The sequence below is a fragment of the Cavia porcellus genome, unplaced genomic scaffold (assembly GCF_034190915.1).
Source record: "Cavia porcellus strain 051 isolate PalLab524CR breed Dunkin Hartley unplaced genomic scaffold, mCavPor4.1 scaffold_6, whole genome shotgun sequence".
In the NCBI taxonomy this organism is placed as follows: domain Eukaryota; kingdom Metazoa; phylum Chordata; class Mammalia; order Rodentia; family Caviidae; genus Cavia; species Cavia porcellus.
In genome coordinates, this window is record NW_026947489.1 from 74,542,656 (window position 1) to 74,566,941 (window position 24,286).

The window sequence follows — 24,286 nt, forward strand, 5'->3', positions numbered from 1 at the left end:
TTCCCTTATCCAGTATCATGGGGTCTGTGACTCCAGGAGAAGGAATTTGCTGAGAAGGGATCCCACAGCTGGATAGTTGTGGGGTGGGGTCAGTCACTTTTCTCAACTGGGACATCTCTCGTCATCTCAATTTGAGCCACCCATCCTGTGCTGGCAGTGCTGGGCCCAGGAGGCAGAGCAGGCTCTTAGCCTAGTAGGCTCTTAGTCTAGTAGAACTTCATTCTACTAGAGATGGCTCTTTGCTCCAGCCAGCCTGGTGCTTTCTCTGATGCCCTCCGTCCTTGAACCCCATCACCCTGCATCCCTTGGGCTGAGACCATGCATCTATAGGATACCACCATCCCCAGCATCAAACCCTTAGTGTTAGAGGTAGGGATATTTTTGACCAGGCTGGGTAGGAAATGGAACTAGGAAATCTGGGAGCTTTGAGCTCCAGATGGCAGTGATGTGGGAGGGGAAGAGATGGCCTAGGGAGGGGCCCTCTACCCATTTCCTCTCGCTTCTGCCCCCAGTATCAGGTACCTTATTTGTCATGGAGAGAGCACTGGACTTGGAGTCGCCAGGCACCTAAAATTCTCTCCTGGCTTGGCTGCTGACAGCCAGAGCTGAGCGGCAGTGTCTTCATCATGTTGAGCACATGGTCCTGCTGTCCTGTTTTAAGGTCCTAATGCGACAAGAGTGTGCGTGGACTGGGATGTGCCAGCAGGCTTCCCTGACCTGACCGCCTCTCTCTGCAGTGCACTGTCAGAAGATCATCCACAGGGACATCAAGCCATCCAACCTGCTCCTGGGGGATGACGGGCACGTGAAGATTGCCGACTTCGGTGTCAGCAACCAGTTTGAGGGGAACGATGCTCAGCTGTCCAGCACGGCGGGCACCCCTGCATTCATGGCCCCTGAGGCCATTTCTGACTCTGGCCAGAGCTTCAGTGGAAAGGTGACTTCCAGTGCTTGGGCAGGTGGGAGCAGAATGTCTTGCAGCAGGGACCGTTTTCAAGCTGAGGGTGTCAGGCCCTTGCATCTAGGGAGTAATATCCAGCAGCTTGACATGTTCCCTAAATGTGTTGTCCTCTCAAGTTCCAGTGCCATGGTCACAGAGCTCCTCTGCAGATATTTACTGGCACTTGTCTTGTGTCTGGTCCTGGGCTGGGCTATGGAATAAGCAGAGCCATGAGGGTCCTTCCTCCCGCCCCTCTGCCTGGTAGACAGGACAGGAGAGCTCAAGGTCAGGGGAGCTGAAGGCTCCTGATCTTGAACGAGGAACGGTCTGTACACAGGCTGGAAGACTGGGGAGGATCTGAGCCAGAGGTAGACCCAGAGGATGCACAAGAGGACAGAGAGGCATGGGGCTCAGAGGGCTGGAAGTTTGAACTTTCTCTGCAGTGACAGAGGCAGGAGGGGAAGCTTTCTGAGAACAGGTTACTATGCCATTGCGTCCCCTGGGCACAAGCCTGGTCTCACTGGTACAGGGGGAGGGCCCAGAGGCTTTGGATGTAGGCAGGGCCTAGGGCTCAAACAGGTCAGGGATGTCAATTTTAAAAAATTTTTTATTTGCGTCAGAGATACAGCTCAGTCGTGTGGCATTGTCTAGCATATGTGGGAATGTTTGATCCCTAGAACTACAAAACAGCAAAAAACTAAGAATAACTTTTCTTTATTTTAAAGAGAAAAAAAAAAGCGACACAGAAGTTCAAAACAAGACAATAGATTAATAATGGTTAATATGTTGCTCGGATTACAAGATATAGGCGTGAAAAACTGATCGAATAACATAAGCACAAACCATTCTTTTCAATGAATAACATTTTATTTTTTTAAATTTTATTTTATTTTTTTGGTACTAGGGGTTGAACTCACAACCTTCTGCTTACCAGTCAAGCACTTAAGCCGCTGAGCTAAATCCCCAGCCCAATAACTTTTTATTTGGATGAAATCCTAAGTGTACAGAAAAGTCGTAAAAACAGTACAAAGAAGTACTATATAACTTTTTAACCACTTTCACCAGTTACATACATTGCATGTCATTTGATTATATATATATAATTTAATATTTTATGTGCATTTTATCGTATATATATATATATTTCCTGATACCTGTAGATATGTGTGTGTTCATGTCAAATTTTTCTAAGCCATTCAGAGTGAAGTTTACCACTCCTTGAGTGGAGATGTCCTAAGAACAAGGACTTTCTCTTACATAACAGTGCAGTAATCAAAACTGGGAGGCTTGCCTTTGGTAAGATTGTTGTATAATTTATAATGTGTTTAAATTCTTATTATTTGGGCCAAGGATATAGCTCAGTGGCACAAGAGCCTGTCTGGCAAATGCAAGGTTCTGAGTTTGATTCCTAGTACAAAAAAAAATTGTTATACTTTATGTTTAAACTTTGTCAGTTTTCTCAACTTTGTCAGTTTTATTGTCCTGTGTAACTTTTTCTACCCCTGGCTGCAATCTAGAGCCATTTGTCACATTCACTGTTGTGTCTCTTTCGTGTCCTCTGATTTGGAAGAAGTCTCTAGCCTTTCTTTGTCATTTCTGACCTTGACATTTTTGAAGAGAACAAGGCTGTTATTTGTAGAACATGTCGGTTGGTGTTTGTGTTCCCTGATTGGATTTTAGTGATGCATCTGTCGCCCGAGTGTGCAGTGGAGATCTGAGGAGGGCCCACATTAGAGGAGAAGTAGAAGCTGGAAGAAGGGGCAGAGGTCTGCAGGGGCTACAGGGGGAGCACAGTGACAGTCCAGGAAGGGGGAGCCTGAGGAGCGCGTGGAAGGAGTGGCCACTCCCTCTTGTCCTGTAGCACTGCGGGGTGAGTAGGGTGGAGGGGCCTTACTGGCAGAGGGAGGCAGGTGTCAGGAAGAAGGTGGTTGCTGCGTCTTGGGATGAGCAGTAGAAGGCGCAGCCCCTCGAGGCCAGAGCCGGTTTCGTGAGCGTGAGTTCAGTACCTGCTGTCACTTCTGGTGTGCATTTGAGGGTGCGCCTGTGACTCTGTGAATGAAGATGACTTCCCACCTGTTGAGCTGGACACATCTGGTTTCAGCTTGTCCCAAGGAGGATTGAGGCCCCCGGAGAGCAGTGGCTCTGGAGTGGTCACCAGCTTATCCCACTGCTCAGCAAAGGGCCCAGCAGAGTGGAGCAGGCACTGTGGAGCCTTTGTGGAATGGATATGGGACCGGGGAGGGTGGACCTCTACAGGCCCCTTCTTGCTGCCCCCTTGAGCTGGGTATGCGGTGAGCGGTGCTAACAACTGGGGGCTGATGGGAACGTGTTACTTCCTAGGCCTTGGATGTGTGGGCCACTGGAGTCACGCTGTACTGTTTTGTCTATGGGAAGGTGAGTGCGGTGGGGAGGTGGGGTGAGCCCAGATGTCTGGCACCACAGGCTGGGCACAGTGGTGTTATTGCCTCTTCTCTAGCCAGACTGCTCCCTGTCCCTCTGGCCCTGGAGGCCACTCAATCTCTCACCCACACATTCACTCAGTCATGCCCATATGGACTGCTTTTGTGGGTCAGACCGGGCCTTGTGGGGATCTGAGATGCTGTCTCCGGGGGTTTCCATGTTAGCGACCACACCGAGGAGCTCAGTGAACACATTCTCACACACCGGGCCCTGGGCTAGAGGCCTTTCTGTCGTGGCTCTGATACCAGGGGGGACAGCAGTCTCACAGTTCCCTCAGACACCCTATGGGGGCCACTGTGCCCCCTGCTTTCAATCAGGGCCCCGTGCCTGCATCCCCTGTCTGCCTCTCCCAACAGTGTCCATTCATCGATGACTACATCCTGGCCTTGCACAGGAAGATCAAGAATGAGGCTGTGGTGTTTCCCGAGGAGTGAGTTGTCCACCCAGGGACCCCAGGGAGGGTGTGAGAGCTTGGCAGAGCTTCCACTCCTTGAAGACCTTACTCTAGCCTGCAGATCCTTGGGAGGGACACCAAGCAGAGGGAGGGAAGGGCCTGTGGAGCGGAGAGTCTCCAGGATGTGAAGGTTGGGTCTTGTATAGATGGGGCTACTGAGGCAGAGAGGATCCACTGACACCATCCCTTCACTGCATGGGGTTGGCAGCACCAGTCCCACAGTGCCCCTGGGCCCAAGGGGGACTTTTGCTTTCTCTGTGTTTCAAGGGGGCCTTTGAGATGCCAGTGTGGCTGGCATTTCACAGATGGCAAACAGAGGCTCTGAAGGACAGTTGCTAGCGGGGCTGGGTTTGGAGCCACTGTCTTCTTCCTCCCATTGTAACTTCTTCCTTCTTTCTGTTCCTCCCACTGTGACTGAGGTGTTTGGGCTCAGGGGGCTCTCACGAGCCCCCTTGACCATCTCTGGTTCTTCCACAATGGCCTTGGCTGTTGTGGCTCTTCATTTTTCAGGGCTCCCCTACCATCTACTCAAATGGCTGGGACAAGACAGAAACTGGAAGAGGGTTTGTCTTCCATGACTCCTGCTATTCTGTGATTTTAGTTTTTCTGGTACTGGGAATGAACAGGAAATCTTTGCACTAAACTACATTTCTAACTCTTTCCATTTTGAGACAGGGTCTTGTTAAGTCATGAAGTTGCCCAGGTTGGGCTTGAACTTGGGATCCTTCTGCCTCAGCCTCGCAGAGTTCTGGGAGTCTAGGCAGGTGCCACAACTCCCATGACTGCTGCTGATTTGTACCTGCTTCCTGTCTGGTCCCCAAGCCCTGTGGGGTCCGTCTCTTGCCTTTCTTACACCTATGCCTCCTCCTCAGTCAGGCCTAGGGCCCCCCTCGCAGGACTTCTTCATCCCTTCCCTCTCTGGCCTTCCCCTGCCCAGCCAGTACACTCAGGCCAGGCTGACTGTGATAGAGTGCATCAGGCCTGACCCTATTTCCTGCTTAACGTTTGTCCTAGGCTTTCTAAAGCTTACAGGACAGAGGTTCTGGCCTTGGCATTCAAGGCCCTCTGGAGTCTACAACTTACCACAGCACCCTCTTCCCCCTGAGCACTTTAGTGCCTATGGGATTTGGTTCATTTCCTATTTTTCCTTTAACTTTTTGGCTCCTTATCTTCTTCCTGCTGCCCCTTGCTCTAGGACCCCCTCCTTTCTAGCGTGTAAGACAGCAGAAGGGAGTGGGTGGGTTCCTTCTCCCCCCCTCTGGACAGACAAGTGCCCTAAGGATGTTGGTAGCCAAGAAGCCTGGAGTTTAAGCAAAGACGGGCCCAGTTGCTGTGGATCTGAGAGCACTGTTGTGCCCCTGAGGTTCCTATCTCTGCCCAGTTCTCTTCTGAGTGGCAAGGTACCAACCCTGCAGCCTCCCGGGGCCTCAGTTTCCTCCTCTGTCAAATGAGAGGCCACCTGCCAGGTGGAGGCAAGGATGAGAGAGTCAGCAAGAATGCAGGCTGGAAAGTGGCTCTTCTCAGGTTATGTCACTGTCCTCCGGCTCAGAGTGTTCCAGCTCCTGGGGGACTCTTTTGTGTGGCCTCTGCCCCTCTACTTCCTCCTCAGGAAAGGAGATCCATGCGCTTTGCTGAAACTCTCCTCTGGCTGTTCCCCTGGGGTCCTCTTGCTTTTTCCATCCGAGGAATGAGGGCTGGGTGTGTCTCAGATCCAGGGCATGGTGGGGCAGAGGAGGGCTGAAAGGGCACTCATCATCCGTTTCACCCCAGCTCCCCCTTCTCATCTTTAGGCCAGAGGTCAGCGAAGAGCTCAAGGACCTAATCCTGAAGATGCTAGACAAGGATCCCGAAACACGAATTGGGGTGTCGGACATCAAGGTGAGGGAATAAGAGGTCTTGGGGCTGAGCAGGGCTGGGACATAGAAAACAGGCCTCAGTTTCCCTTCCTGGAGAGACCTACGCTAGGACTTCTCTGGGTTGGGTTTGGGTGTCAGGTGTGAGGGCTTTTGGATTTGTTCGAGGTCTTGTTGATGAGAGGCCTGGAGTCTTTGCTGGTTGGGCTTTGAGCCCTCCCTGCCTTTCGATCTTCACAGTTGCACCCTTGGGTGACCAGGAATGGGGAGGAGCCGCTCCCCTCGGAGGAGGAGCACTGCAGTGTGGTGGAGGTGACTGAGGAGGAGGTGAAGAACTCGGTCAAGCTCATCCCCAGCTGGACCACGGTGGTAAGAGGGTGAGGGGCAGAGGCTCCCTTGTCCTGGGAGACCCGGAGGAGAGCGTGTGCACTGCTTGAACCTTGCCTTGTGTGTGTCCCTGTGGCTCTGTCAGCTGGCGTGGTGGGAGCCACAGAGCCCGCTGCCACTTTTCGGGAATCCTGTGGAGAAAGGGGTTATGTTACTCAGCCTTGCTGGAGGCAGACCAGCTTGGAGAGGAGAGAGAATGGCTTTAAATGGACTGAGTGGTGCATGAGGTGTATGCCTATAATCTCAGCGCTCTGGGGCATTGAGAGGCTGGAGGGCTGCAAGTCTGAGCTCAGCCTGGACAAGTTAGCAATGTAAAGAGACCCTTTTAAGTAGGCTGGGGATGTAGCTCAGTGTGAAAGTTTAATCCCCAGGATCACAAAGGAGAAGAAAAAGGAAAAGAAGAAAAACGCTCCCCAAACCTCTGCAGGGCTTGTCCCCAGCTTTGCTACCATCCTGGCAGTATTCCCTGGGGCGGAGAGGACATTTCTTTCCTTCCGAATGTTTCCCAGGCACTGCCCTGAGGCCATGACAGGGAAAATCTTGGAAGCCTGGGAATTGCAGCAGTGGCTCCAGACTCCCCTGTGTGTCACACACCCCAGCAGCCACCCTCTTTGGGAACCCGGGTGGGCCTGTGTTCCTCATGCTGATGTCTGTTCCCCAGATCCTGGTCAAGTCCATGCTGAGGAAGCGCTCCTTTGGGAACCCATTTGAGCCCCAAGCACGCAGGGAAGAGAGATCCATGTCTGCCCCAGGAAGCTTACTGACGTAAGTGCTAGCATCCTGTAGAGTGCTCCCTAGGCTGGGAGTGGGACACCGAGGCACAGCACCCTGGCTTGCACCATAGTGGGGCTATGCAGGCTGAGCCAGAGGTTGGGACGCATCAACCGTGTCTCACAGAGGGCCCCATTTGTAACCTCTGTTCCTGAGGCTAGTTGGGCTAGAAGGGACCTTCCTGGGCTAGGCCTGTTCCAGGGTGGGCCTGGACTCCCTCCCACACTGCCAGGGATGAGGAGCTCATTTGGTCCCTCATGGGACAGGATGTCCCTTCTGTCTCTTGATGGCCTGATGTTTTCACACATCCCCGCTGGCCCCAGCTCAGCCTTCTTTCCAGGTAGCCTGGAAGAGGTCTTCAGGCAGGCTCAGTGTGCTTCTTGTATAAGGCTGGCTGGTTGCTGGAGGGACAGGCACGTCTGTCCCCTTTTCACGGCTCTGTAGTGGGTGTCAGCTGCTTTTCTGAGTGGCCCATGCCACATGCAACTTGTTCTTTGTGAATACCTACCTGTCCAGTGAGTCAGCTGGGCAGGCGGTGAATTGGCCCGGTGGAGAGGAAACTCAGTTTTCTATGTGAACCATTTTCCTACTGTGAACCACTTGGGTGAGTTTGCTGTCGTATAAAAGAGGCCAGAAGAGCAGTTCCTCAAACCTCTCAAACCTCTGTGGGCCTTGTCCTCAGCTTTGGCACCATAGTCAAAATCAGTGTGAAGGGCCAGCATGGCCTGCTGGAGTTTGCACCTAGACCTGGACCAGAACGTGATGTTGGGTGACAGTCACTTCTTTTGGCCTGCGAAGTGAGCTACAGAGAGGAGGGGTGGTAAGAGCTGTCTCTTCCCACCTGCCTGGTGGTTAAGGCATGCTCCCCGGGGATTCAACTTCATCTGTGTCCTTCCAAGTCACATCTGCATGGTGTAGGGTGCAGCTTGGGAAAAGCCCCACTCAGGGTAGCCATTTTCCCGTCTTTGGTGAAGGGGGTTCTCTGAGCTCATTAGGTCTTAGGCCCTGATGCTAGAATTGTGCTGAGTGTAGGGGAGAGGCCACTTCTGAGCGTGAAAGGGGAAGATGTTTATAATTGGGCCAGGAGGAGCAAAATCTGGACTGTCCCCAAACCAGACATCATGGCCCAGCGCCCCCTGCTGGTTAAAGACACATCTAATCTGTGTCCCGCAAATCGCTAATAGTTTGGGTTCAATACTTTTTCAGGCCTAAAATTCTATAATTTGAGTCCCAAGTTTAATTTTGAAAACAGATTTGACCTCATAGCCAAGCCCCAGTGCTTGATTTTGGTAGACCCTGTTGTTCACACTTAGGGATAATCATGACACTGTGGTAGAGTTATGTAGGGGGGTTAAGAGAGGTCTTGGATGGGGAGATCAGGAATCCACTGAATTCATAACAGAACCCCAAGACTGATAGGTGCTCTCCCTATGAATAAGGGAAAGAAAATGCAAAAGAAAAGCATTTTACCTACATCTGCTGGAGGCCGATCAAGGTCAGGGTGCAAGGTCTTTGGCTTGGCTGCTATGACAAGGACATGGGGAAGTCAGCTGGGTCAGATGAGAGGCCCTGGAAGCCAGGCTGGGGAGTTTGTGTTTCATCTCAGCGCAAGGGCAAGCCACAGCAGGGTGGTGGGCTGAGGCTGGGGCAGGCAGAAGACCAGGGAGTGATGTTATGTTCTGGGGGTGGTGGGAGAGGAAGAAGGCCATACTTGGAGCAGTGGGTACGGAGGTATTTGAGAGATTGTGGGATAGATACCTCTATGTCTGTGTGTGTGTATGTGAGAGAGAGAGAGAGAGAGAGAGGGGCTGAATACACATTCTGAACTCTGAGGTCCTTCTATCCCTGGTGTCACCTGAATAGGAAAGAAGGGTGTGGCGAAGGAGGTAAAAGCCCGGAGCTCCCTGGAGTCCAAGAAGACGAGGCTGCATCCTGATCCTCTGCATGTGCCCAGAGCCACCAGGCAGCACGTTCATCCCACGCCTCCAGAGGCCACCGCCCTCATGCGACAGCTGCCCCTGCAGGCAGGGGGCCGGGGGCTCGAGCCCCTCTCCCCGCCCCTCCCTTTCTGTACCGCATGATGTCTGCGCAGGCACGTCCCGGGACAGATTGGAATGTGTGTCAGCTGGGGCTGGAGGCAGGCTCCTACGGCACCTTCCTCTCAGTCCTAGCTCTGTGTGGCCCGACTCAGCCCGTGGGGAAGCCAGGGGCCCGTGGAACCTGGCTGGTTAACATGGCTCAGGGCAGGGGTCCAGGGACCAAGGTGGCAGATAGAGGCCTAGCTTAGCTACCGCTCTAGAAGGTGACAGAGCTATTGTGTGCTCAGAATGCTGGTATGGAGGCTCTGACCTCTCCATGTATGCCTAGGCCTCAGTGGGAGGTGGCAGTGTTGGAGAATTCACACTCCTTTTATGTTGTCTTTTACTTTTGATTCTAACCTAAGAAATGGGAAAACCTTACTAGGGAACATCTAATGAGCCTCCCTATAGCTTTGGGGGGTTCCTAGCATATCCACCATTATTCAGTGACCAGTGGATTGGGCTGACCTTCCTGGATTGGCACCATCTGGAAAATGGGCTGAACTAAATCATACTTGGAGCATGGGCCCGAGCCTAGAGCAGCAGCCTTCTCTACCCACTTCCCTCCTCCTTCATAGCTCCAAAGGCCTCACCAGGGATGATATAGGCCAAGGGCTGAGGACTCAGGGCTATGGCCTTGCGCATGCTGAAACAACTGGAGTCCAATCACTGACCCTCACTGGCTTTCCCGTCACATACCTATGGTGAAGGAGAAACTGCTGAGCTCAGAGGCCAGGCTGGATGAGGCACCCTGCAGGGCCATCTACAAAGACTGGCACACAGCCTCCTCGCCAACTGTTGTGCCACCCGGACGGTCACCAGCCAGGCTGCTCAGAGCTGGAGCACGGGCACCTGTGTGTGGGCAGCGCCTTCTGGAGCAGGCTTCTTACCTCTGGGATCAACGAGTGGCTGGCTGGCTTGATGTTCACCGACCAAACCTCAGAGGTGGGCCCTCACCCCCCAAAGGGAAGTATATGGGGCTCAGAGCTGCCCCTGAACACAGGAGGACTGGTCCGTCGGAGAGGGAGTTCAGTGGAGGAGGGCCACGTCCTGCATCTCTGTGCCTGTGGGTGTACGTTGCGCCTCCACACGCACGCACACACGTGCGTGCCCATCTGCTGCACACAGCACACTCGCATTTCTTGCACCAGTCCATGCATCTGTAACATAGTTTCTATGTCTGTTTAAGGCTAGGAGCAGAATGCGGCCTGCTGTCAACAGCTCCTCTGCATTAAGGCAGTCTGTGACCCAGGGCTTAGACAGCATAGTTCAGAACCATCCGTAAGAGCACGTTTATAGAGCTGAAGTGATTGAGAAGTTAAAACTCAGTCCCTGGCCAGTGAGTTTTCCTGAGCATTTCAGTGAGGTGCCTATAAAGGCCAGGGCTTGCGGAGCTTTATGGATGGGACCCAGCCTTGGAGAAAGCTCAGAGGTGGCTGGCTGGCCCTGTGACATGGCCTGTGACAGCTTGGATGGAATGTCCACCTCATTACTGAGGCTTTATTGGCATCGTCATTTTTGGATGTAGCATAAATGATGAACAAACTCCATAAAAGTGTTTTAAAAATTAACTTCCCAGGAAGTGAGTTAAAAACAGTAAAAGCCCTTTCTTGAATTTAAAAAAAAAAAAAAGAAGAAGAAGAAGAAGGCTTTGTGTGTCCATTTTCTGCATCTGATTATGTGTTCTCTCATCAGGTAGATCAGCTGGTTTGGCTTGCTTTTCTAGAAAGGTTTGAGGCAACGCAAGTCCCTGAGTAGCGTGCAGAGGGAGGTGCTTGGGGAGGTGAAAAGGAAGGAGGGAGGGAGCGAAGTGGGTTCCTGGGGCTCCTGGGCAGGTCTGAGGCCCCTCCTTGGGAAGGACTGTGCGCTTGGGAGCAGGCGGGCTGCACACACAGGGTCAGGAAGGCTGAGGTCTTCTCTGGTCTAGGGGTAGCCTGGGCTCAGTGCCTGCCCTGTGCCTCCTTGTGTGGCACTGGTATTCCCTCCATAGAAGGGACCTCCAGGGTAGTGGTGGAAAGAGTCACCACCGACATCACACAGCTTTGTACTGGAATCCAAGCTTTGCTAGGTCAGGACTATGTCACTGGAGGTAAGTCACCGGAGGAAACTTGGTTTCCTTGTTAGTATACCTTGAATGAATATCAGCACTGCCTTCATGGGGTTCTGTTTCAGTAGATGAAGTCATTGTGAGTGCCCAGCATAGTGCTTGACATCTAGTAAGCAGCAGCCAGCAAGTGAGACCTCCAAAAGAAGCCATGGAGGCCCTGGGTTCAGCATGTCCTGCATGGAGGGTTGCAGAGTTGGGAGTTTCCAGCTCGCACTGAAGACCAGGAAGGAGACAAGGCTAGAGGATGCCCAGGTTTTCACCCAAGGAAGAGGCCAGGTTGCCCCTGCTAGCTTCCTAGTTGTCTTGTGAGGGCTGCACCAAGTCCTTCCAAAGGGGGTGCAGGCCACCAGGCAGAAGTCCCCCAAAGACCAGATCAATCAGTGGGTCTTGGCCTCACTTCTTTCTGGCCCCTGCAGCTTCTGACCTCGCCTCCTCACTGGCCCCCAGCCCTTCCCCTCATCAGCCACCAGTGTGGTCTGTCTGAGCACCCACCTGGCCAGGCTACAGTCACTCCAAATGCCTTCTGCCAGTCATCTGTGTCCCCTTCTCCCTCAGGCCTTCCCGTGTCTCCAGGGCACCGTCGTTCCTCACCCTCTGCCTCTGCTCCTCAAAGGTGGCCCTACCTTTCAAGGCCTGTTGGGCAGTGAGAGCTCTGAAAAGGATCCCAGAGGCCTGGTATCATTTCTCTATGCAGACCACCCCTCTAGGAGCCACACTGTGGTAGAGAACCCCCAGGGTAACACAGAGCATCAGAGATGAGCCAGGTGACAGCTCACATATGCCCACCTGCCCCCTCCAAGGCCTCCCTACACCAGCTACTGGGAAAACTAGGAACCCCACACATGCAAATCACTGGAAGACCAGAGTTGGTGTCCACCCCTTCAGATGTCACCGTGCAGGGCAGGTGAGCCTGGGCACAAGGGTCTATCTGAAAGCCTGGGAGGCAAGCTGGGGTGTGCCACAGGAGGACTTGGTGTCTCAGAGGACATGTTTTGCACTCTAGATACCACAGGTTCTTTACTTTGGCTGTGCTCCTCCAACCTGTCAGCCCACATGATGGTCACAGCTGAGAGTGGAAGGAGGGGCGGTCAGGGCCACTGGGGGTTCCACCTCTTCCAGGGATCACACACAGGACTCTGGTTCCAGGGTCACCTTGCCATAGGTCACCTACTTGTACAGCCTTCCCTCAGGCAAACAAGCAGACTTATCACCAGATCTCTGAGGAGCCGGGTGGTGGGAGCCAGGGGGTCTGGAGAGGGGCTTATCCTCTCCCTTACTGCCTGAGAGGACTCCTTGCCCCAATCCAGTCTCCTGCCGGACTAGGCCCTGAAGGCATCCAAATCACTCAGTTCCAGGTTTATTTTATTTTTTGTCTTGCTATGTAGGTCAGGCTGGCCATGTGCTCACTGTGTACCCAGGCTGGTCTGGAACTTGCAGTGATCGTCCTGCAGCCTTCTGAGTGTGAGGATTACAGGCGTGCCTGCCATGCTTGGCTCAGCCCCATCAGCCCTCTCCCCATATGCGCATACTCAGCTCTGGCTGAGGCCTCAGCTGTATCCATTTCCCCAGACCTAGGATGACCAGAAAATGATGGAACCTGGGTCCCCTCACTCTTCAGCCACCTGTCCCCCCAAAGCTGTGCTGATTTGTCGTCATCTTGGCCCAGCTTTGTGGTCAGCCTCCTCACCCTCCTCACTACTAAGCTCCCCCATCCTGAATGGCTCCTCCAGGAAAGCTTCACTGGCCCACAACCGCAGAGGCACCTGGGGCCTGACATCATGGCTGCCTCCCACAAGCCTGGGGCCAGAGCCTTGGCCCCACAGTTTTGCCCACTAGCTGAGCCATTTCGATGATTTATAATTGCCCACTTTCTGTGCCACCAAATTGAAGGCTCACTACTGTTTAGCCGGGAGGCAAGCTGGTTGCTTGGTTTCCCAGTGCCCTAAGTTCCAACATAGCTCGGATCTCAGGAGTTGCTGGTGGTTCTCCCTCTGGGGCGGCTGCAGCCTGTCTCTGGCCTATTTACCCCTAGCCTTTTTTTGTCCTTTGTGTCATATTCTTCAGCCTACACAGCTGTGCATCCCTTTCTGGTAGTGCCCCTGGCTTTTTGAGGGTAGCTGACCCACACATTCAAAGGACCTGTGCATGGGCTCATTGCATTCTATCCACAGCAGGACTGTCTAGTTGTCCTAGCCATGATTCATGCAGTTCTGATGAGCTCTGTACTTTGACTTCCCTTCATTGTTTGGTTTCCCCCAAGATACACCGCTTCACCCCCACACGCACACACCCACATACGTAACCTGTTTACACGTCTACCCTGAAGGGAAGGAACCAAATCAAGACAACAGGGCACTGGGTCAATGTCTCCTCCCTTGGTTTCACCCAAACACCGGGGTGGAGGGGGACTGGGGTAGGGTGGTGGGCTGATGCCTGAGGTTCCTGAGGTACCTGAGCCTTACGAAGAGGATCCCCCTTACGCTGCTCTCAGCTCTCCCCTTTTCTTTAAAGCACTTGGTGCCAACAACCACCTGCTTCCTTGGGAACCACTTAGAAAGGGCTCCATGTTGGTCTGTCTGTCCTTCCCCATTCCCCATTCAGTCAGAGGCAGATCCCTGCCTGGCAACCTGCTGGAATCTCCTCCCAAGCTTTAAAAATATCTTGAGGCCAGCCTTCTTCCACACCTGACTGATCCAAATGGTCTTTGACGTAGTCTGTGTGTCAGAATTTTTTTAATCAATAGGCTTTATTATTTCTTAAAGAAGATTTTAGATTTACAGAAAAATTAAGCAAATATATAGATATTTCCTGTATACCTCCCCAACCTCTGTCTCCTGCCCCCAGGTTCCCCGATTACCACTTTGCATGGTGTGCTGCACTTGTTATAGTTGCTGAACCAAACTTGATGTTATTATTAACTAAAACCCACAGCTTACTTTACGGCTCACTCTATGTGCTTATTGTATGCATTTAGATAATGTATAAGGACATGTATCCACCACTATAGCATCAAACAGCATAGTTTGGTGCCCTAAAAACCTCATTCTCCACCTGTGCATCTCTTCCTGCTCCTCCCAACAACCACCAATCCTTTTATTAGATTTGCCTTTTCCACAGTGTCACAGAGTTGGAGTCATACAGTATGTATGCTTTCCACTCTCAAATAATTTCAATGAACAGTAAGAATGGACATGATTAGCTTTGGTCTAAGATTTGGTAAAGAGGGGTGGTAGATCTGGTGCTCTGTTTTTCTAAATCTAGTGTGAGCATAGGTCTCATCTCCTTTTGCTATATCCATCCATCCATCCATCCATCCATGCATCTAGGGATCTATGGATCTATGGATCTATCCATCCATCCATCCATCTTTTGTTTGTCCAGTGCCTTCTATAATCAGGTGCTGGGTTAGACACTGAACTGAATCAAAACAGTTCCTGTTCTCAAGGGTCTCACAGTCCATCGCAAGAGATTGGCTTTCATCTAGTTACCAGGCACATACTTAGATGATTTCAAACTTACATGGATGCTTTATAGCAAAAGCTCAGGGCCAGCAGCTGAGAGTAGCTGGCAAGGCTACAGAGCAAGGAAGTTAAGGAAGAGCTAACATGATCACCAGAGATGCGGGGGAAGAAAGCTCCAGATAAACCAGCTTGTACAAAGGCCCTGTAGCAGGAGGGATCATAAAGCTTCCCAAGAACTGAAGTGATGATGTTAGGAATGAGAAGAGAATAGTGCAAGAAGCAGCTGGAGGGGAGATTGGAGCTGGATAATGTTTGCTAAGAAAGTCACTGTGGTTACAAAGCAGAAGGGAGGGAGAACCAGAGTAGAAGAACCAGAAAAACAGAGAGACCCTATTAGCAGGTCACTGCAGTGTCCAAACAAGAGAGCATATGATGGAGGCCAGGTGGAAGGAAACCAAGGGGTAGGTGAGGAGATGGAAAGAAACTGACATGAAGCCCTCGCAGGAGGCCAGATGGACACAGTGACACAGGCCCTGGCTGTGGGGCAGGAGGGGGAGGGTCAAGGGTGGCTCCTGGCTCCTGCCTGCCTACTAGATGGACTATCAAGAAGGCAGGAAATGGGACGAACCCAGGAGGCTAAGATGCCTTGAAACCTTCAAGGGGAGCTGACCTCAGGCAGCAGGATAGGCAGGTCTGGAGCTCAGAGGACAGCAAACAGAAGCCTGAGGCTCCTCCGGTTGTTGATGGCAGTGGAGCTGGAAGACATGGGTGTGCTGAGATAGTTTAGGGAGTGGGTATGGGGTGAGAGAGCCCTGAGGGCTGTCACTGCTGGGAGGATGACAGAACCCCAAGCATCCAAGCAGGAGTGGGTGGTCAGGAGGTCAAAGGAGAATCAAGTGTACCATTATTACAGCAGGGTGTGCATGGCTTCCAGAACTGAGTGACCACCAGTGTCCAGGCTGCCTAGCAATCAGGGTGTTGGTGGAGGGTGGACAGAGGAAGTGAATGCAGAAGGCTTCTGAAAACTTAGCTTCAGGGGCTGAGGATTTAGCTCAGCAGCATAAGCACCTGCCTTGCAAGCAGGCAGTTGTGAGTTCGATCCCCGGTACCGATAAAAAACAAAAAACTTAGCTTCCATGTGTAGGGGCTGGGGGCATGGACACAGCTCTCTGGGGCCACCGGCCTTGTAACCTTCCCCTGAGGAACTCTTCTTTAACTACTGACCTGTTTATGTTCTAAGGGCAGAAGTGAACTGTGGGGTGTGAGCAGAGGGGGCTTACATGCCTGATTTTAAACTGTATTTAAAAACATCTCTTTTATGGGGAGGGGTTAATATGTGTTGTATAAATGTACCAATTCTTCATGATGAATTTACATAATCATTACATACTATAAACATGTACTGGTAAAAATAAACATTTTTAAATTTTATTTTATTTATTTATTTATTTATTTAGGCTAGTCAAGTGAAGCAGTGGGAGTGGAGAAGGAACAATGAAATCTGTAACTGGTTGTGATCAATTAGTTGTGAATACTGCTGCACTCGGACCAACCTAAATTTTAAAAAAGAATATTTTATTTTAATCAGCAGGGTGTCACCCCAGGCCAGTGGACCATGCTTTCCCTCAGACAGCATCCGATTTCACCTTAGAGGCTTATATAACTAACCTGCAGATGGCTTTGACCTTTGTTACCCCAGGAGACAAGGGCTTCTAGTATTTTTATTTGCCTGAATAGGAGAGGGAGAAGGAAAGGGTGCCTAGATTACAGTTAAAGAAAAAAAAAAAAGGAAACTTTTCAAAGACTGTTCATACTGTTTCCTACCCCTAACCTCTCATTCATAAACTTCTGGAAGAGTTCATTTCTATAGATGCAGAAAAAGCCTTTGATAAGGTCCAACATTCATTTATGATAAGAACTTTACAGAAAATTGGAATAGATGGTCTTTACCTCAATATAACAAAGACCATCTATGACAAATCAACAGCCAGTATCTTTTTTTTTTTTTTTTTTTTTTTTTTTTTTGTCTTTTTCCTTTTTATCGGTACCAGGGATCGAATTCACGACTGCCTGCTTGCAAGGCAAGTGCTTATGCTGCTGAGCTAAATCCCCAGCCCCAACAGCCAGGGTCTTACTAAATGGCCAAAAAGTGAAGGCCTTTACTTTAAAATCAGGCACAAGACAAGGATGTCCCTTATCACTGCTCCTATTTAATATAGTACTGGAAATACTAGCCAGAGCAATTAGGCAAGAGAGAGAAATAAAAGGGGTAACAATAGGAAAAGAAGAAGTTAAATTATCATTGTTTGCAGATGACATGATACTCTACATAGAAGACCCCCTAAACTCCATTGAAAGATTCTTAGATATAATAAATAAATTCAGTAATATAGCTGGATACAAAATCAATACTCAAAAATCGATAGCATTCCTATACATTAACAACAAATCACTGACAGAGAAATAAGAGAAGCCACACTCTTCACACTAGCAACCAAAAAAAAAAAAAATGAAATATTTAGGAATTACTCTCACGAAAGAAGTAAAAGATGTATACAGGGAAAATTATAATACATTGAAAAAAGAAATTGAAGACAATCTCAGAAAATGGAAAGACATCCATTTTGTTCATGGATAGGAAGAATAAATATTGTGAAAATGGCCATTCTCCCAAAACTCTTATATAGATTCAATGCAATCTTAATAAAAATACCATGAACATACTTCATAGATCTCGAGAAATCACTCCCAAAATTCATCTGGAGTGAGAAGAAACCTAGAATAGCAAAGACAGTTCTAAGCAGCAAAGGCAAGGCAGGAGGCATCACAATACCCGACTTGAAGTTATACTACAAAGCAACCATAGTAAAATCAACATGGTACTGGAGTCAAAACAGAGTTGAAGATCAATGGAATAGATTAGAAGATACAACCACAACTACAAACACACCGAACCACCTTATCTTTGATAAAGGGGCCAAACATATTCATTGGAAGAACGACAGTCTCTTTAATAAATGGTGTTGGAAAAACTGGCTCTCCATATGCCGAAAAGTAAAACTAGACCCATGCCTATTATCATGTACTAAATTAAAATCTAAATAGATCAAAGATCTGAATATTAAAACAGAAACACTAAATCTATTGGAAGACAAATTGGGTAAAAACCTTGAAGACATAGGGATAGGTAGAGAATTCATGAACAGGACTCAAACCGCACGGGAAATACTTCCCAGAATCAATAACTGGGACCACCTCTTATTAAAAAGTTTCTACATGTCAAAAGAAATCTCCAGCATCGTGAAAAGAAAACCCACAAACTGGGAAAAAATCTTAGTGAACTGTCCCTCAGACAAAGGACTTCTGTCTAAAACGTATAAAGAATTAAAAAAAATCAGACCCCCAAAATTCAAAGATCCAATCTAAAAATGGGTATCTGAGATAAATACACACTTCTCAGATGAAGAAATACAAATGGCAAATAAATACATGAGGGGCTGGGAATTTAGCTCAGCGGCATAAGCACCTGCCTTGCAAGCAGGCAGTCATGAGTTCGATCCCTGGTACCGATAAAAAAGAAAAAGACAAAAAAATACATGAAAAAATGTTCATCATCATTACTCTTTAGAGAAATGCAAATTAAAACCACACTGAGATTCCCTCTCACTCCTGAAAGAATGGCCAGGATCAAGAAAACCACCAACAACAAATGCTGGAGAGGCTGTGGGGAAAAAGGAACTCTCCTGCACTGTTGGTGGGAGTGTAGACTGGTGCAACCATTGTGAAGATCAGTCTGGAGATTTCTCAAAAAGCTGGGATTGGAAGTCCCATTTGTTCCAGCTATTCCACTTCTAGGCATATTCCCAGAAGAACTGAAAACATTATACCTCAGTGATATATGTGCACCCATATTTATAGCAGCACAATTTGTAATAGCCAGATCTTGGAAACAACCTAAGTGTCCATCAACTGAAGAATGGATAAAAAAGTATTTTATACTCAGTATTTTTATATAATGGAGTACTACTCAGCTATAAAGAAGGATCACATTGAGATATTTATAAATAAATGGGTGCAGCTTGAGACAATACTCATAAGTGAAATAAATCAAACTCACATGTATGAATACTGAATAGTTTCCCTAGTGTAAGAAATGATACAAATACATAAAAGTATGTGGTAATCATGATTCCCCATTATATGGCTTTGAAGACTTATAAAGTTTTCACTCATTAATTGGGATGGTTTTATTCTGGGCTGTTTGATATTATTTTTGGATACTTTTTTTTTTCATCTTTTTCCTTTTTATCGGTACCAGGGATCGAACTCACGACTGCCTGCAAGGCAGGCGCTTATGCCGCTGAGCTAAATCCCCAGCCCTTGTTTGATATTATTGTCTGTGATGATATGAACAGCTATTTTGAAGAAAACAAGACATCATAATAGCTAGTGATTTAATATCAGTTTTGAAATCCCATCAAACTGTTGTTCTTCTGTCTCCATTACTTTTATCATGTTGTATCTTATTAGATTTTATTATATGTGATAGTATAAATAAAATTTTTTATAGGCAAGATAATATAGAAACCATTGTTCATTTTCTGTTATCTGGTTCTAAATACCCTGTAATACTTTCCTCCTCTTGAATGGTTTCACACTGTCTTGATATGTTTGATGCTATAGTATATGGAGTTATACTCAAATATTTCAAGGAAAGAAGACACTATGGTAACTACTATTAAGTCAGGTTATCTTTTGGTGAAACACTATGTTGCTTAAATGGTTCTGTTCTGACCTGTATTGTTATGTTGTTATGTCCTCTTTTATCTCAATCTCCCCCCTCTTTTAAAAAAATTTATTTATTTTTTATTATTTTTTATTTAAGAGAAAAAAATTTAAAAATTAGCAGGATATATTACAGTAACTTTTTTGATTTCCTATTAACTCGATTTGAAGCCTTGTATTGCTCTCACCATCTTGTTTTGACTGATTTTACTCTATTCTGTGCTGTTTGATATTATCAATTTTGAGGTATAGGCAACTACTTTGAAGGCAATAAGATTCACTATGATGCCCATTCTGGTTTGACTATTATCTTCTTTTGAAGTTCAGTAATGTCTTCAATGTTTAGGTTTTATTGGTTTTGTTTTGTACTGTTTTGTTCAATTTTATTATACCTAATGATATAGGCAATTCTTTTTAAGGTAGCAAGAGGCATTATGGTAACCATTGTTGATTACCTTGTATTCTGTTTTGACATCATGTACTATGTCCATCCTTTGTTTTGACTGACTGCTTTGTTTTGTCACATTTGGTTTTATTCTCTTCCAAAAAAAAAAAAGTAGCAAGAACTGTGGGAGTAATAAAACCCAAAATGTGTAAATGTTATTGTAAAAAAGAGAAAAAAGTACTCTAAAGGACACAACTGCAAGTGTGTTTAGGTGTGTAAGACAGATGACCATATTACTAAGTTTTTGTTGGATCATTGAACACAACTGTTTGCAGTCTCATTGTTTGAATGTCCACTTTGTATGCTTAATTTTGTAACTTGATCAACTATTTCTAAGATGACAATATATAATCTATTAACCAGTGATTTCTTAGTGTTTATTTTTTTTTGAAATTCTGTATTACTTGTACCCATTTACTGTTTTTTTTTTTTTTTAATTAAAAAAAAAAAAAAGTTCACACTGCCTCAACTCCCAGTCTAATCTCTCCGGACACTGGTCCCTTCACAGTTGCTAATGGCAAACAAACCTCCAAGTTGAGCCAAGTTCCACCATGAACTTGTGGCGGCATTTGACACCATACCTATCTCTTCTTAAAGCTCTCCCCAGGCTGTCCCAAGGTCCCACTCTCCTGGTTTCCTCTTTGAAGGAAAACCGGCCAGACTTTGCAACGAGAACAGCTCTGAGTAGTGCCTGGTATACTAGGGATCATGTTTTTCTCCCGTTTTCTCTGTCTCATTATTGCTTTTGTTTTTGAGACTGGGTCATTCTGTGGAGTCCAGCTGGCCCTGAACTTGCATCAGCCACCTGAGTGCTGGGTTTATAGCTGTGTACCACCACAACAAACTGACAGATCATCTGATTCTCTAGGGGAAAGTCTTTGTTAGACTTCTTATTAATTGTTGATTAGAATGTTTTATAGCTATTAAGAGTAGAAGCTAATTTATAAACATTTCCTAACAAGTACATAATTCTTGGCAGTGCAAATGCCTCCTGCCTGGTAGAACAGTGAACCCCAAAAATTACAGTTTCTTGCCCTGTAGGGCATTAACCTCCCTTGTGAAATCATTTTAACATTCCTTTCCCCAATCAGTTCAATATCCATCCTCGAATTCTTTTAAACTAGTCTTCACATTTTACTCTTTTTCCTTATTTACCATGAACAAGTAAAAACTTTGAGCTTAGTGGCAGAGTACCTGCCTAGCATGTGTGGGGCTCTAACATTTGATCCCAGTACCGCAAAACAAAAATACATATGTTACCTAGGTATGCTTTATTTTTTTTGAGAGTCAGGTTTTTTAACTGTTTGGAAATTATTCTTTACAATCTCCTAAACTCTCCATGACTCCATCTCAGCAGGCGACACTGAGGTTGGGGCTTGGGGAGGGAATTGGGTGACTGTCTTGGTCACTTTTCTTGCTGCTGGGACTTAGTACCTGATACCAACACACTGAAGGAGGAGAGATTTGTTGTGATTCACAGCTCGGTCCACAGTCAGCTGACTCCAAGGCAGGACAGCATGGCAGAGGGGCAGAGCACAGGAAAAGCTGCACATATTAAGGTAGTCAGCAAAAAGAGAAGATGCACCCTTCCCGGCCACACTTCTCAGTGACCTGCCCTTCAGAAAAGTCCCAGCTCCTAACATCACTTTGGCCATAATGTCCCTGTGATTCAATCTCTTTTCAAAAGCCCCACCCATGAGTACATGAGACTTTGCCGGCAATTCCAGATTTAAACCATAGCAATGACTGACTAGAGAAAAGCACAAAGGGCTTCCATGACAGGAGCCCTCGTGTTTGACTGCCTTGGCTTGCTCTGGGTTCTAGAATACCTACCAAGTCTGAGGTTGGTTCACCTGTGAACTGCACTGGGGTGCAATGTAGAGCCCTCTGTGTATCAAATCCTGATGGAGAAGAGCTCCTACTCAGCACAAAGGAGAGCCTGCCCAGCCTTCTAGACTGGCCTCCTGATGTCCATAGCAGAGGAGGGAGCACTTCTTTATCTCTATCCTCCAGGTCGAGGACACCAGTGAAATAATGGGGTCTCAGACCCTCACCCATAGCTAGCCATCTCATGTACAAACTTTCTTTGAAATGCTTTTTTAAAAAATGTGCTCTATGCATTCAATCCAACTTCATAACTACTTTATGTTACTTTCACTAAGCAAATTCAGCCTTGTAATAAGTTCCATCTTGTATTTGCCCTGTTGTTTAGACCCAATTTAAGAGCAACTAAGACATACTCACTGCTCCACTTCTGTTGGATTCCGCATCTACATATAACCTCATCTAACCCTCACAACCTTCTTCGCAGGTGTGTAACAGTTCTACTTTACTGATGAAGAACTTGAGACTTAAAGAGTTAAATGACTTGCCCAAGATCGCACATTGCATGTCCATCTGCTCATGGTCTTCCTTGTTTTATGATTATTTATTTCTCCACAAGCAGATCTGTTAGAGCCTCAAAAACTGGGATGGACTGCTGGGACAAGTCCTCATGGAACTGAGGTTTAAGCTTTAGCCTTTGGGCAGGTCACCACCCTCTTGAAGCCTCACTTTTTAAGTACATAAAATGGTTCATTATTGGACAACTGGAAAAAGTCAGGGTTTACAAGGCAATTAACTACTTGTTAACCTACAGATTGTCAAGAAGTGATAGACCATGGTTCATTCTCGGCTCTGGAGCCAGACTACCTGGGTTCAGATCCATGTTTTAATCCTTTAAGCAGTCGATAGTTTGGGTAAATTTCTATGCCTCAGTTTCCTTATATGCGGAATGAAGATAATAAAGAAGGGATTTATAAAGCTGTACGGGTTCAAGGGCTTGGAAGTGTCCGGAACACAGTGTCCCACAGGATTTAGCTACAAGCACAGGTTTAGTCCTGGGGCGGGTGTTTTGTAACCTCACACTATACGGGTCTCTTCCAGGCCCTGCCTCCGACCGGCCACGCCTTCTCCTCACTGGATCCCACCCCAAGCCGGCCCGGGTTCCTCCAGTATACCAGGGGGCGGTGGTGCTGATGGCCGCTTTCAGGCCGAAGTAGGTGGCGCTCTAGGGAGCAGCGGTGCTTCTCCGTAGCCGATGACGGCGGCACTCTAGCCGGCCAGTGTGCAGGGCGAATTCTCAGTGGTGCGGCCGGCGGGCAGCTATGGCGGCCGTACGCGGCCTGCGAGTGTCCGTAAAGGCAGAGGCCCCGGTGGGCTCGGCTTTGGGGCTTCCGTCGCCTGAAGTGGAGTCCGGCCTGGAGCGTGGCGAACCGGAGCCCATGGAAGTGGAAGAGGGCGAGTTAGAGATCGTGCCGGTGCGGCGCTGTCTGAAGGAACTGATCCCGGTACGGGCGGGGGGCGAGGAGGAGGTCGCGGAGCGAACGTCCAGACCGAAGGGGACCGGAAGGGGAGGTGGCCGGGGTCCCACCCGGGGAAGTCAAGGGACAGCTATGAGGCGCGGGCGTCCGGGGCAGGAGGACTGGCATAAGGACAGACCCCGAGCGGGATAAAGGACGCCGGGGCGCCGGAAATGGGTGTTGAGAGGGCTGGAGGTGGGGAAATTGGGGAGAGTTGAGGACACCCCATCGCTGCTTCTCGGAGCCAACCTGTGCTAGGGAGTGAGTAAGGAGAGCCTAGGGTTGCGATAAAGGGGGAGCCCGGGCGGGAAAGGAACCTGGAGCGGCCCCAAAGGAGCTGTTGGGTGCGCCCGTATCCAAGTCTCCTAGTAGGTCCCGCTCTGGTGGAGTTGGTGTCTGTTAAATGTGGCACTCGTTGTTTCTCTTGGGAAAGCGGTACCTGACAGCACTAGACACTGTGTTACTGTTGGGACTTAAAGGTTATCTTGCCTCCGCGCGTTTCTATTACTGTGCTGCATCTGTGTGCTGCGTCGGCGCCGTAGTCTTAGCATTTGACCCGCAGTGAAGTCAGAGTATCAGAACCGCTATAGTCCTTCGTCTCCTACAAAAACACTGCGGGAATGATGAGAGATGTTTTGCTGTGGTTTGGAAATCCTATGACTAGTGGTTCTGGCCATCAATTTCACACATCAGCTTTTTTCTTTTAAAGCTATCTGTCAGCAAATCTTGCTTTTAAATTGGAGTTATGACAAAAGGCTAAGTTAGGATGCCCAAGATTAGCAAATGATCACGAGTACAGCATCAATTAACATAATGGCATTTTGCCATTTGCTACATTATTTTATTTAAATATCACTGCAGTTATGAACTAAGTGTCAACATCCATTCGTTCAGTTCAACATATATGTATCCCAGCACCCACCATATGTTAGGTGTAGTTCTGGGTGCCTAATCAACAACAAGATCGAACTCCCTCTTGGAGTTTTGGTGGGGAGACAGTAGATAAATGATTTCCATTATTGTTAATTTCTGTGAAGAAGATTAACATGTTAATGGACAGAAAATACAGGGGTGTGCAGAGGATCAAGTGAAGGTGATAGGAGGGCCAGGGAATGGTGACATTAAAACTGAGCTGCAAATGACAAAAAGGGGCCAACCAGGTGCAGATTGGAAGGGAATATTTGCAGCAGGGACAACCACAAGC

The 24,286-nt window shown here is 48.2% G+C and overlaps 2 protein-coding genes across 10 annotated transcripts in view; both read left to right on the forward strand.

Annotated features, from left to right (window-relative positions):
• Camkk1 (calcium/calmodulin dependent protein kinase kinase 1) overlaps positions 1-15,942 on the forward strand; it is a 31,684-nt gene extending 15,742 nt beyond the window's left edge. For 5 of the 6 annotated variants that reach the window (XM_063251016.1, XM_005003540.4, XM_003469649.5 and 2 more), the window contains 7 exons: positions 738-937; positions 3,281-3,334; positions 3,757-3,830; positions 5,645-5,732; positions 5,948-6,076; positions 6,756-6,859; positions 8,729-15,942. In XM_063251016.1, the coding sequence (XP_063107086.1) occupies positions 738-937; positions 3,281-3,334; positions 3,757-3,830; positions 5,645-5,732; positions 5,948-6,076; positions 6,756-6,859; positions 8,729-8,801 (722 nt within the window). In that variant the 3' untranslated portion in view covers positions 8,802-15,942. Of the gene's footprint in view, positions 1-737; positions 938-3,280; positions 3,335-3,756; positions 3,831-5,644; positions 5,733-5,947; positions 6,077-6,755; positions 6,864-8,728 lie in introns of those variants that run through there. The other variant, XM_063251017.1, reaches the window with a different exon arrangement.
• Positions 15,943-22,837: 6,895 nt separating this feature from the next.
• Ncbp3 (nuclear cap binding subunit 3) overlaps positions 22,838-24,286 on the forward strand; it is a 35,535-nt gene continuing 34,086 nt past the window's right edge. For 2 of the 4 annotated variants that reach the window (XM_063251022.1, XM_063251020.1), the window contains exon 1: positions 22,838-23,070. In XM_063251022.1, the coding sequence (XP_063107092.1) occupies positions 22,888-23,070 (183 nt within the window). In that variant the 5' untranslated portion in view covers positions 22,838-22,887. Of the gene's footprint in view, positions 23,071-23,178; positions 23,344-24,286 lie in introns of those variants that run through there. The other 2 variants (XM_003469652.5, XM_063251021.1) reach the window with 2 other exon arrangements.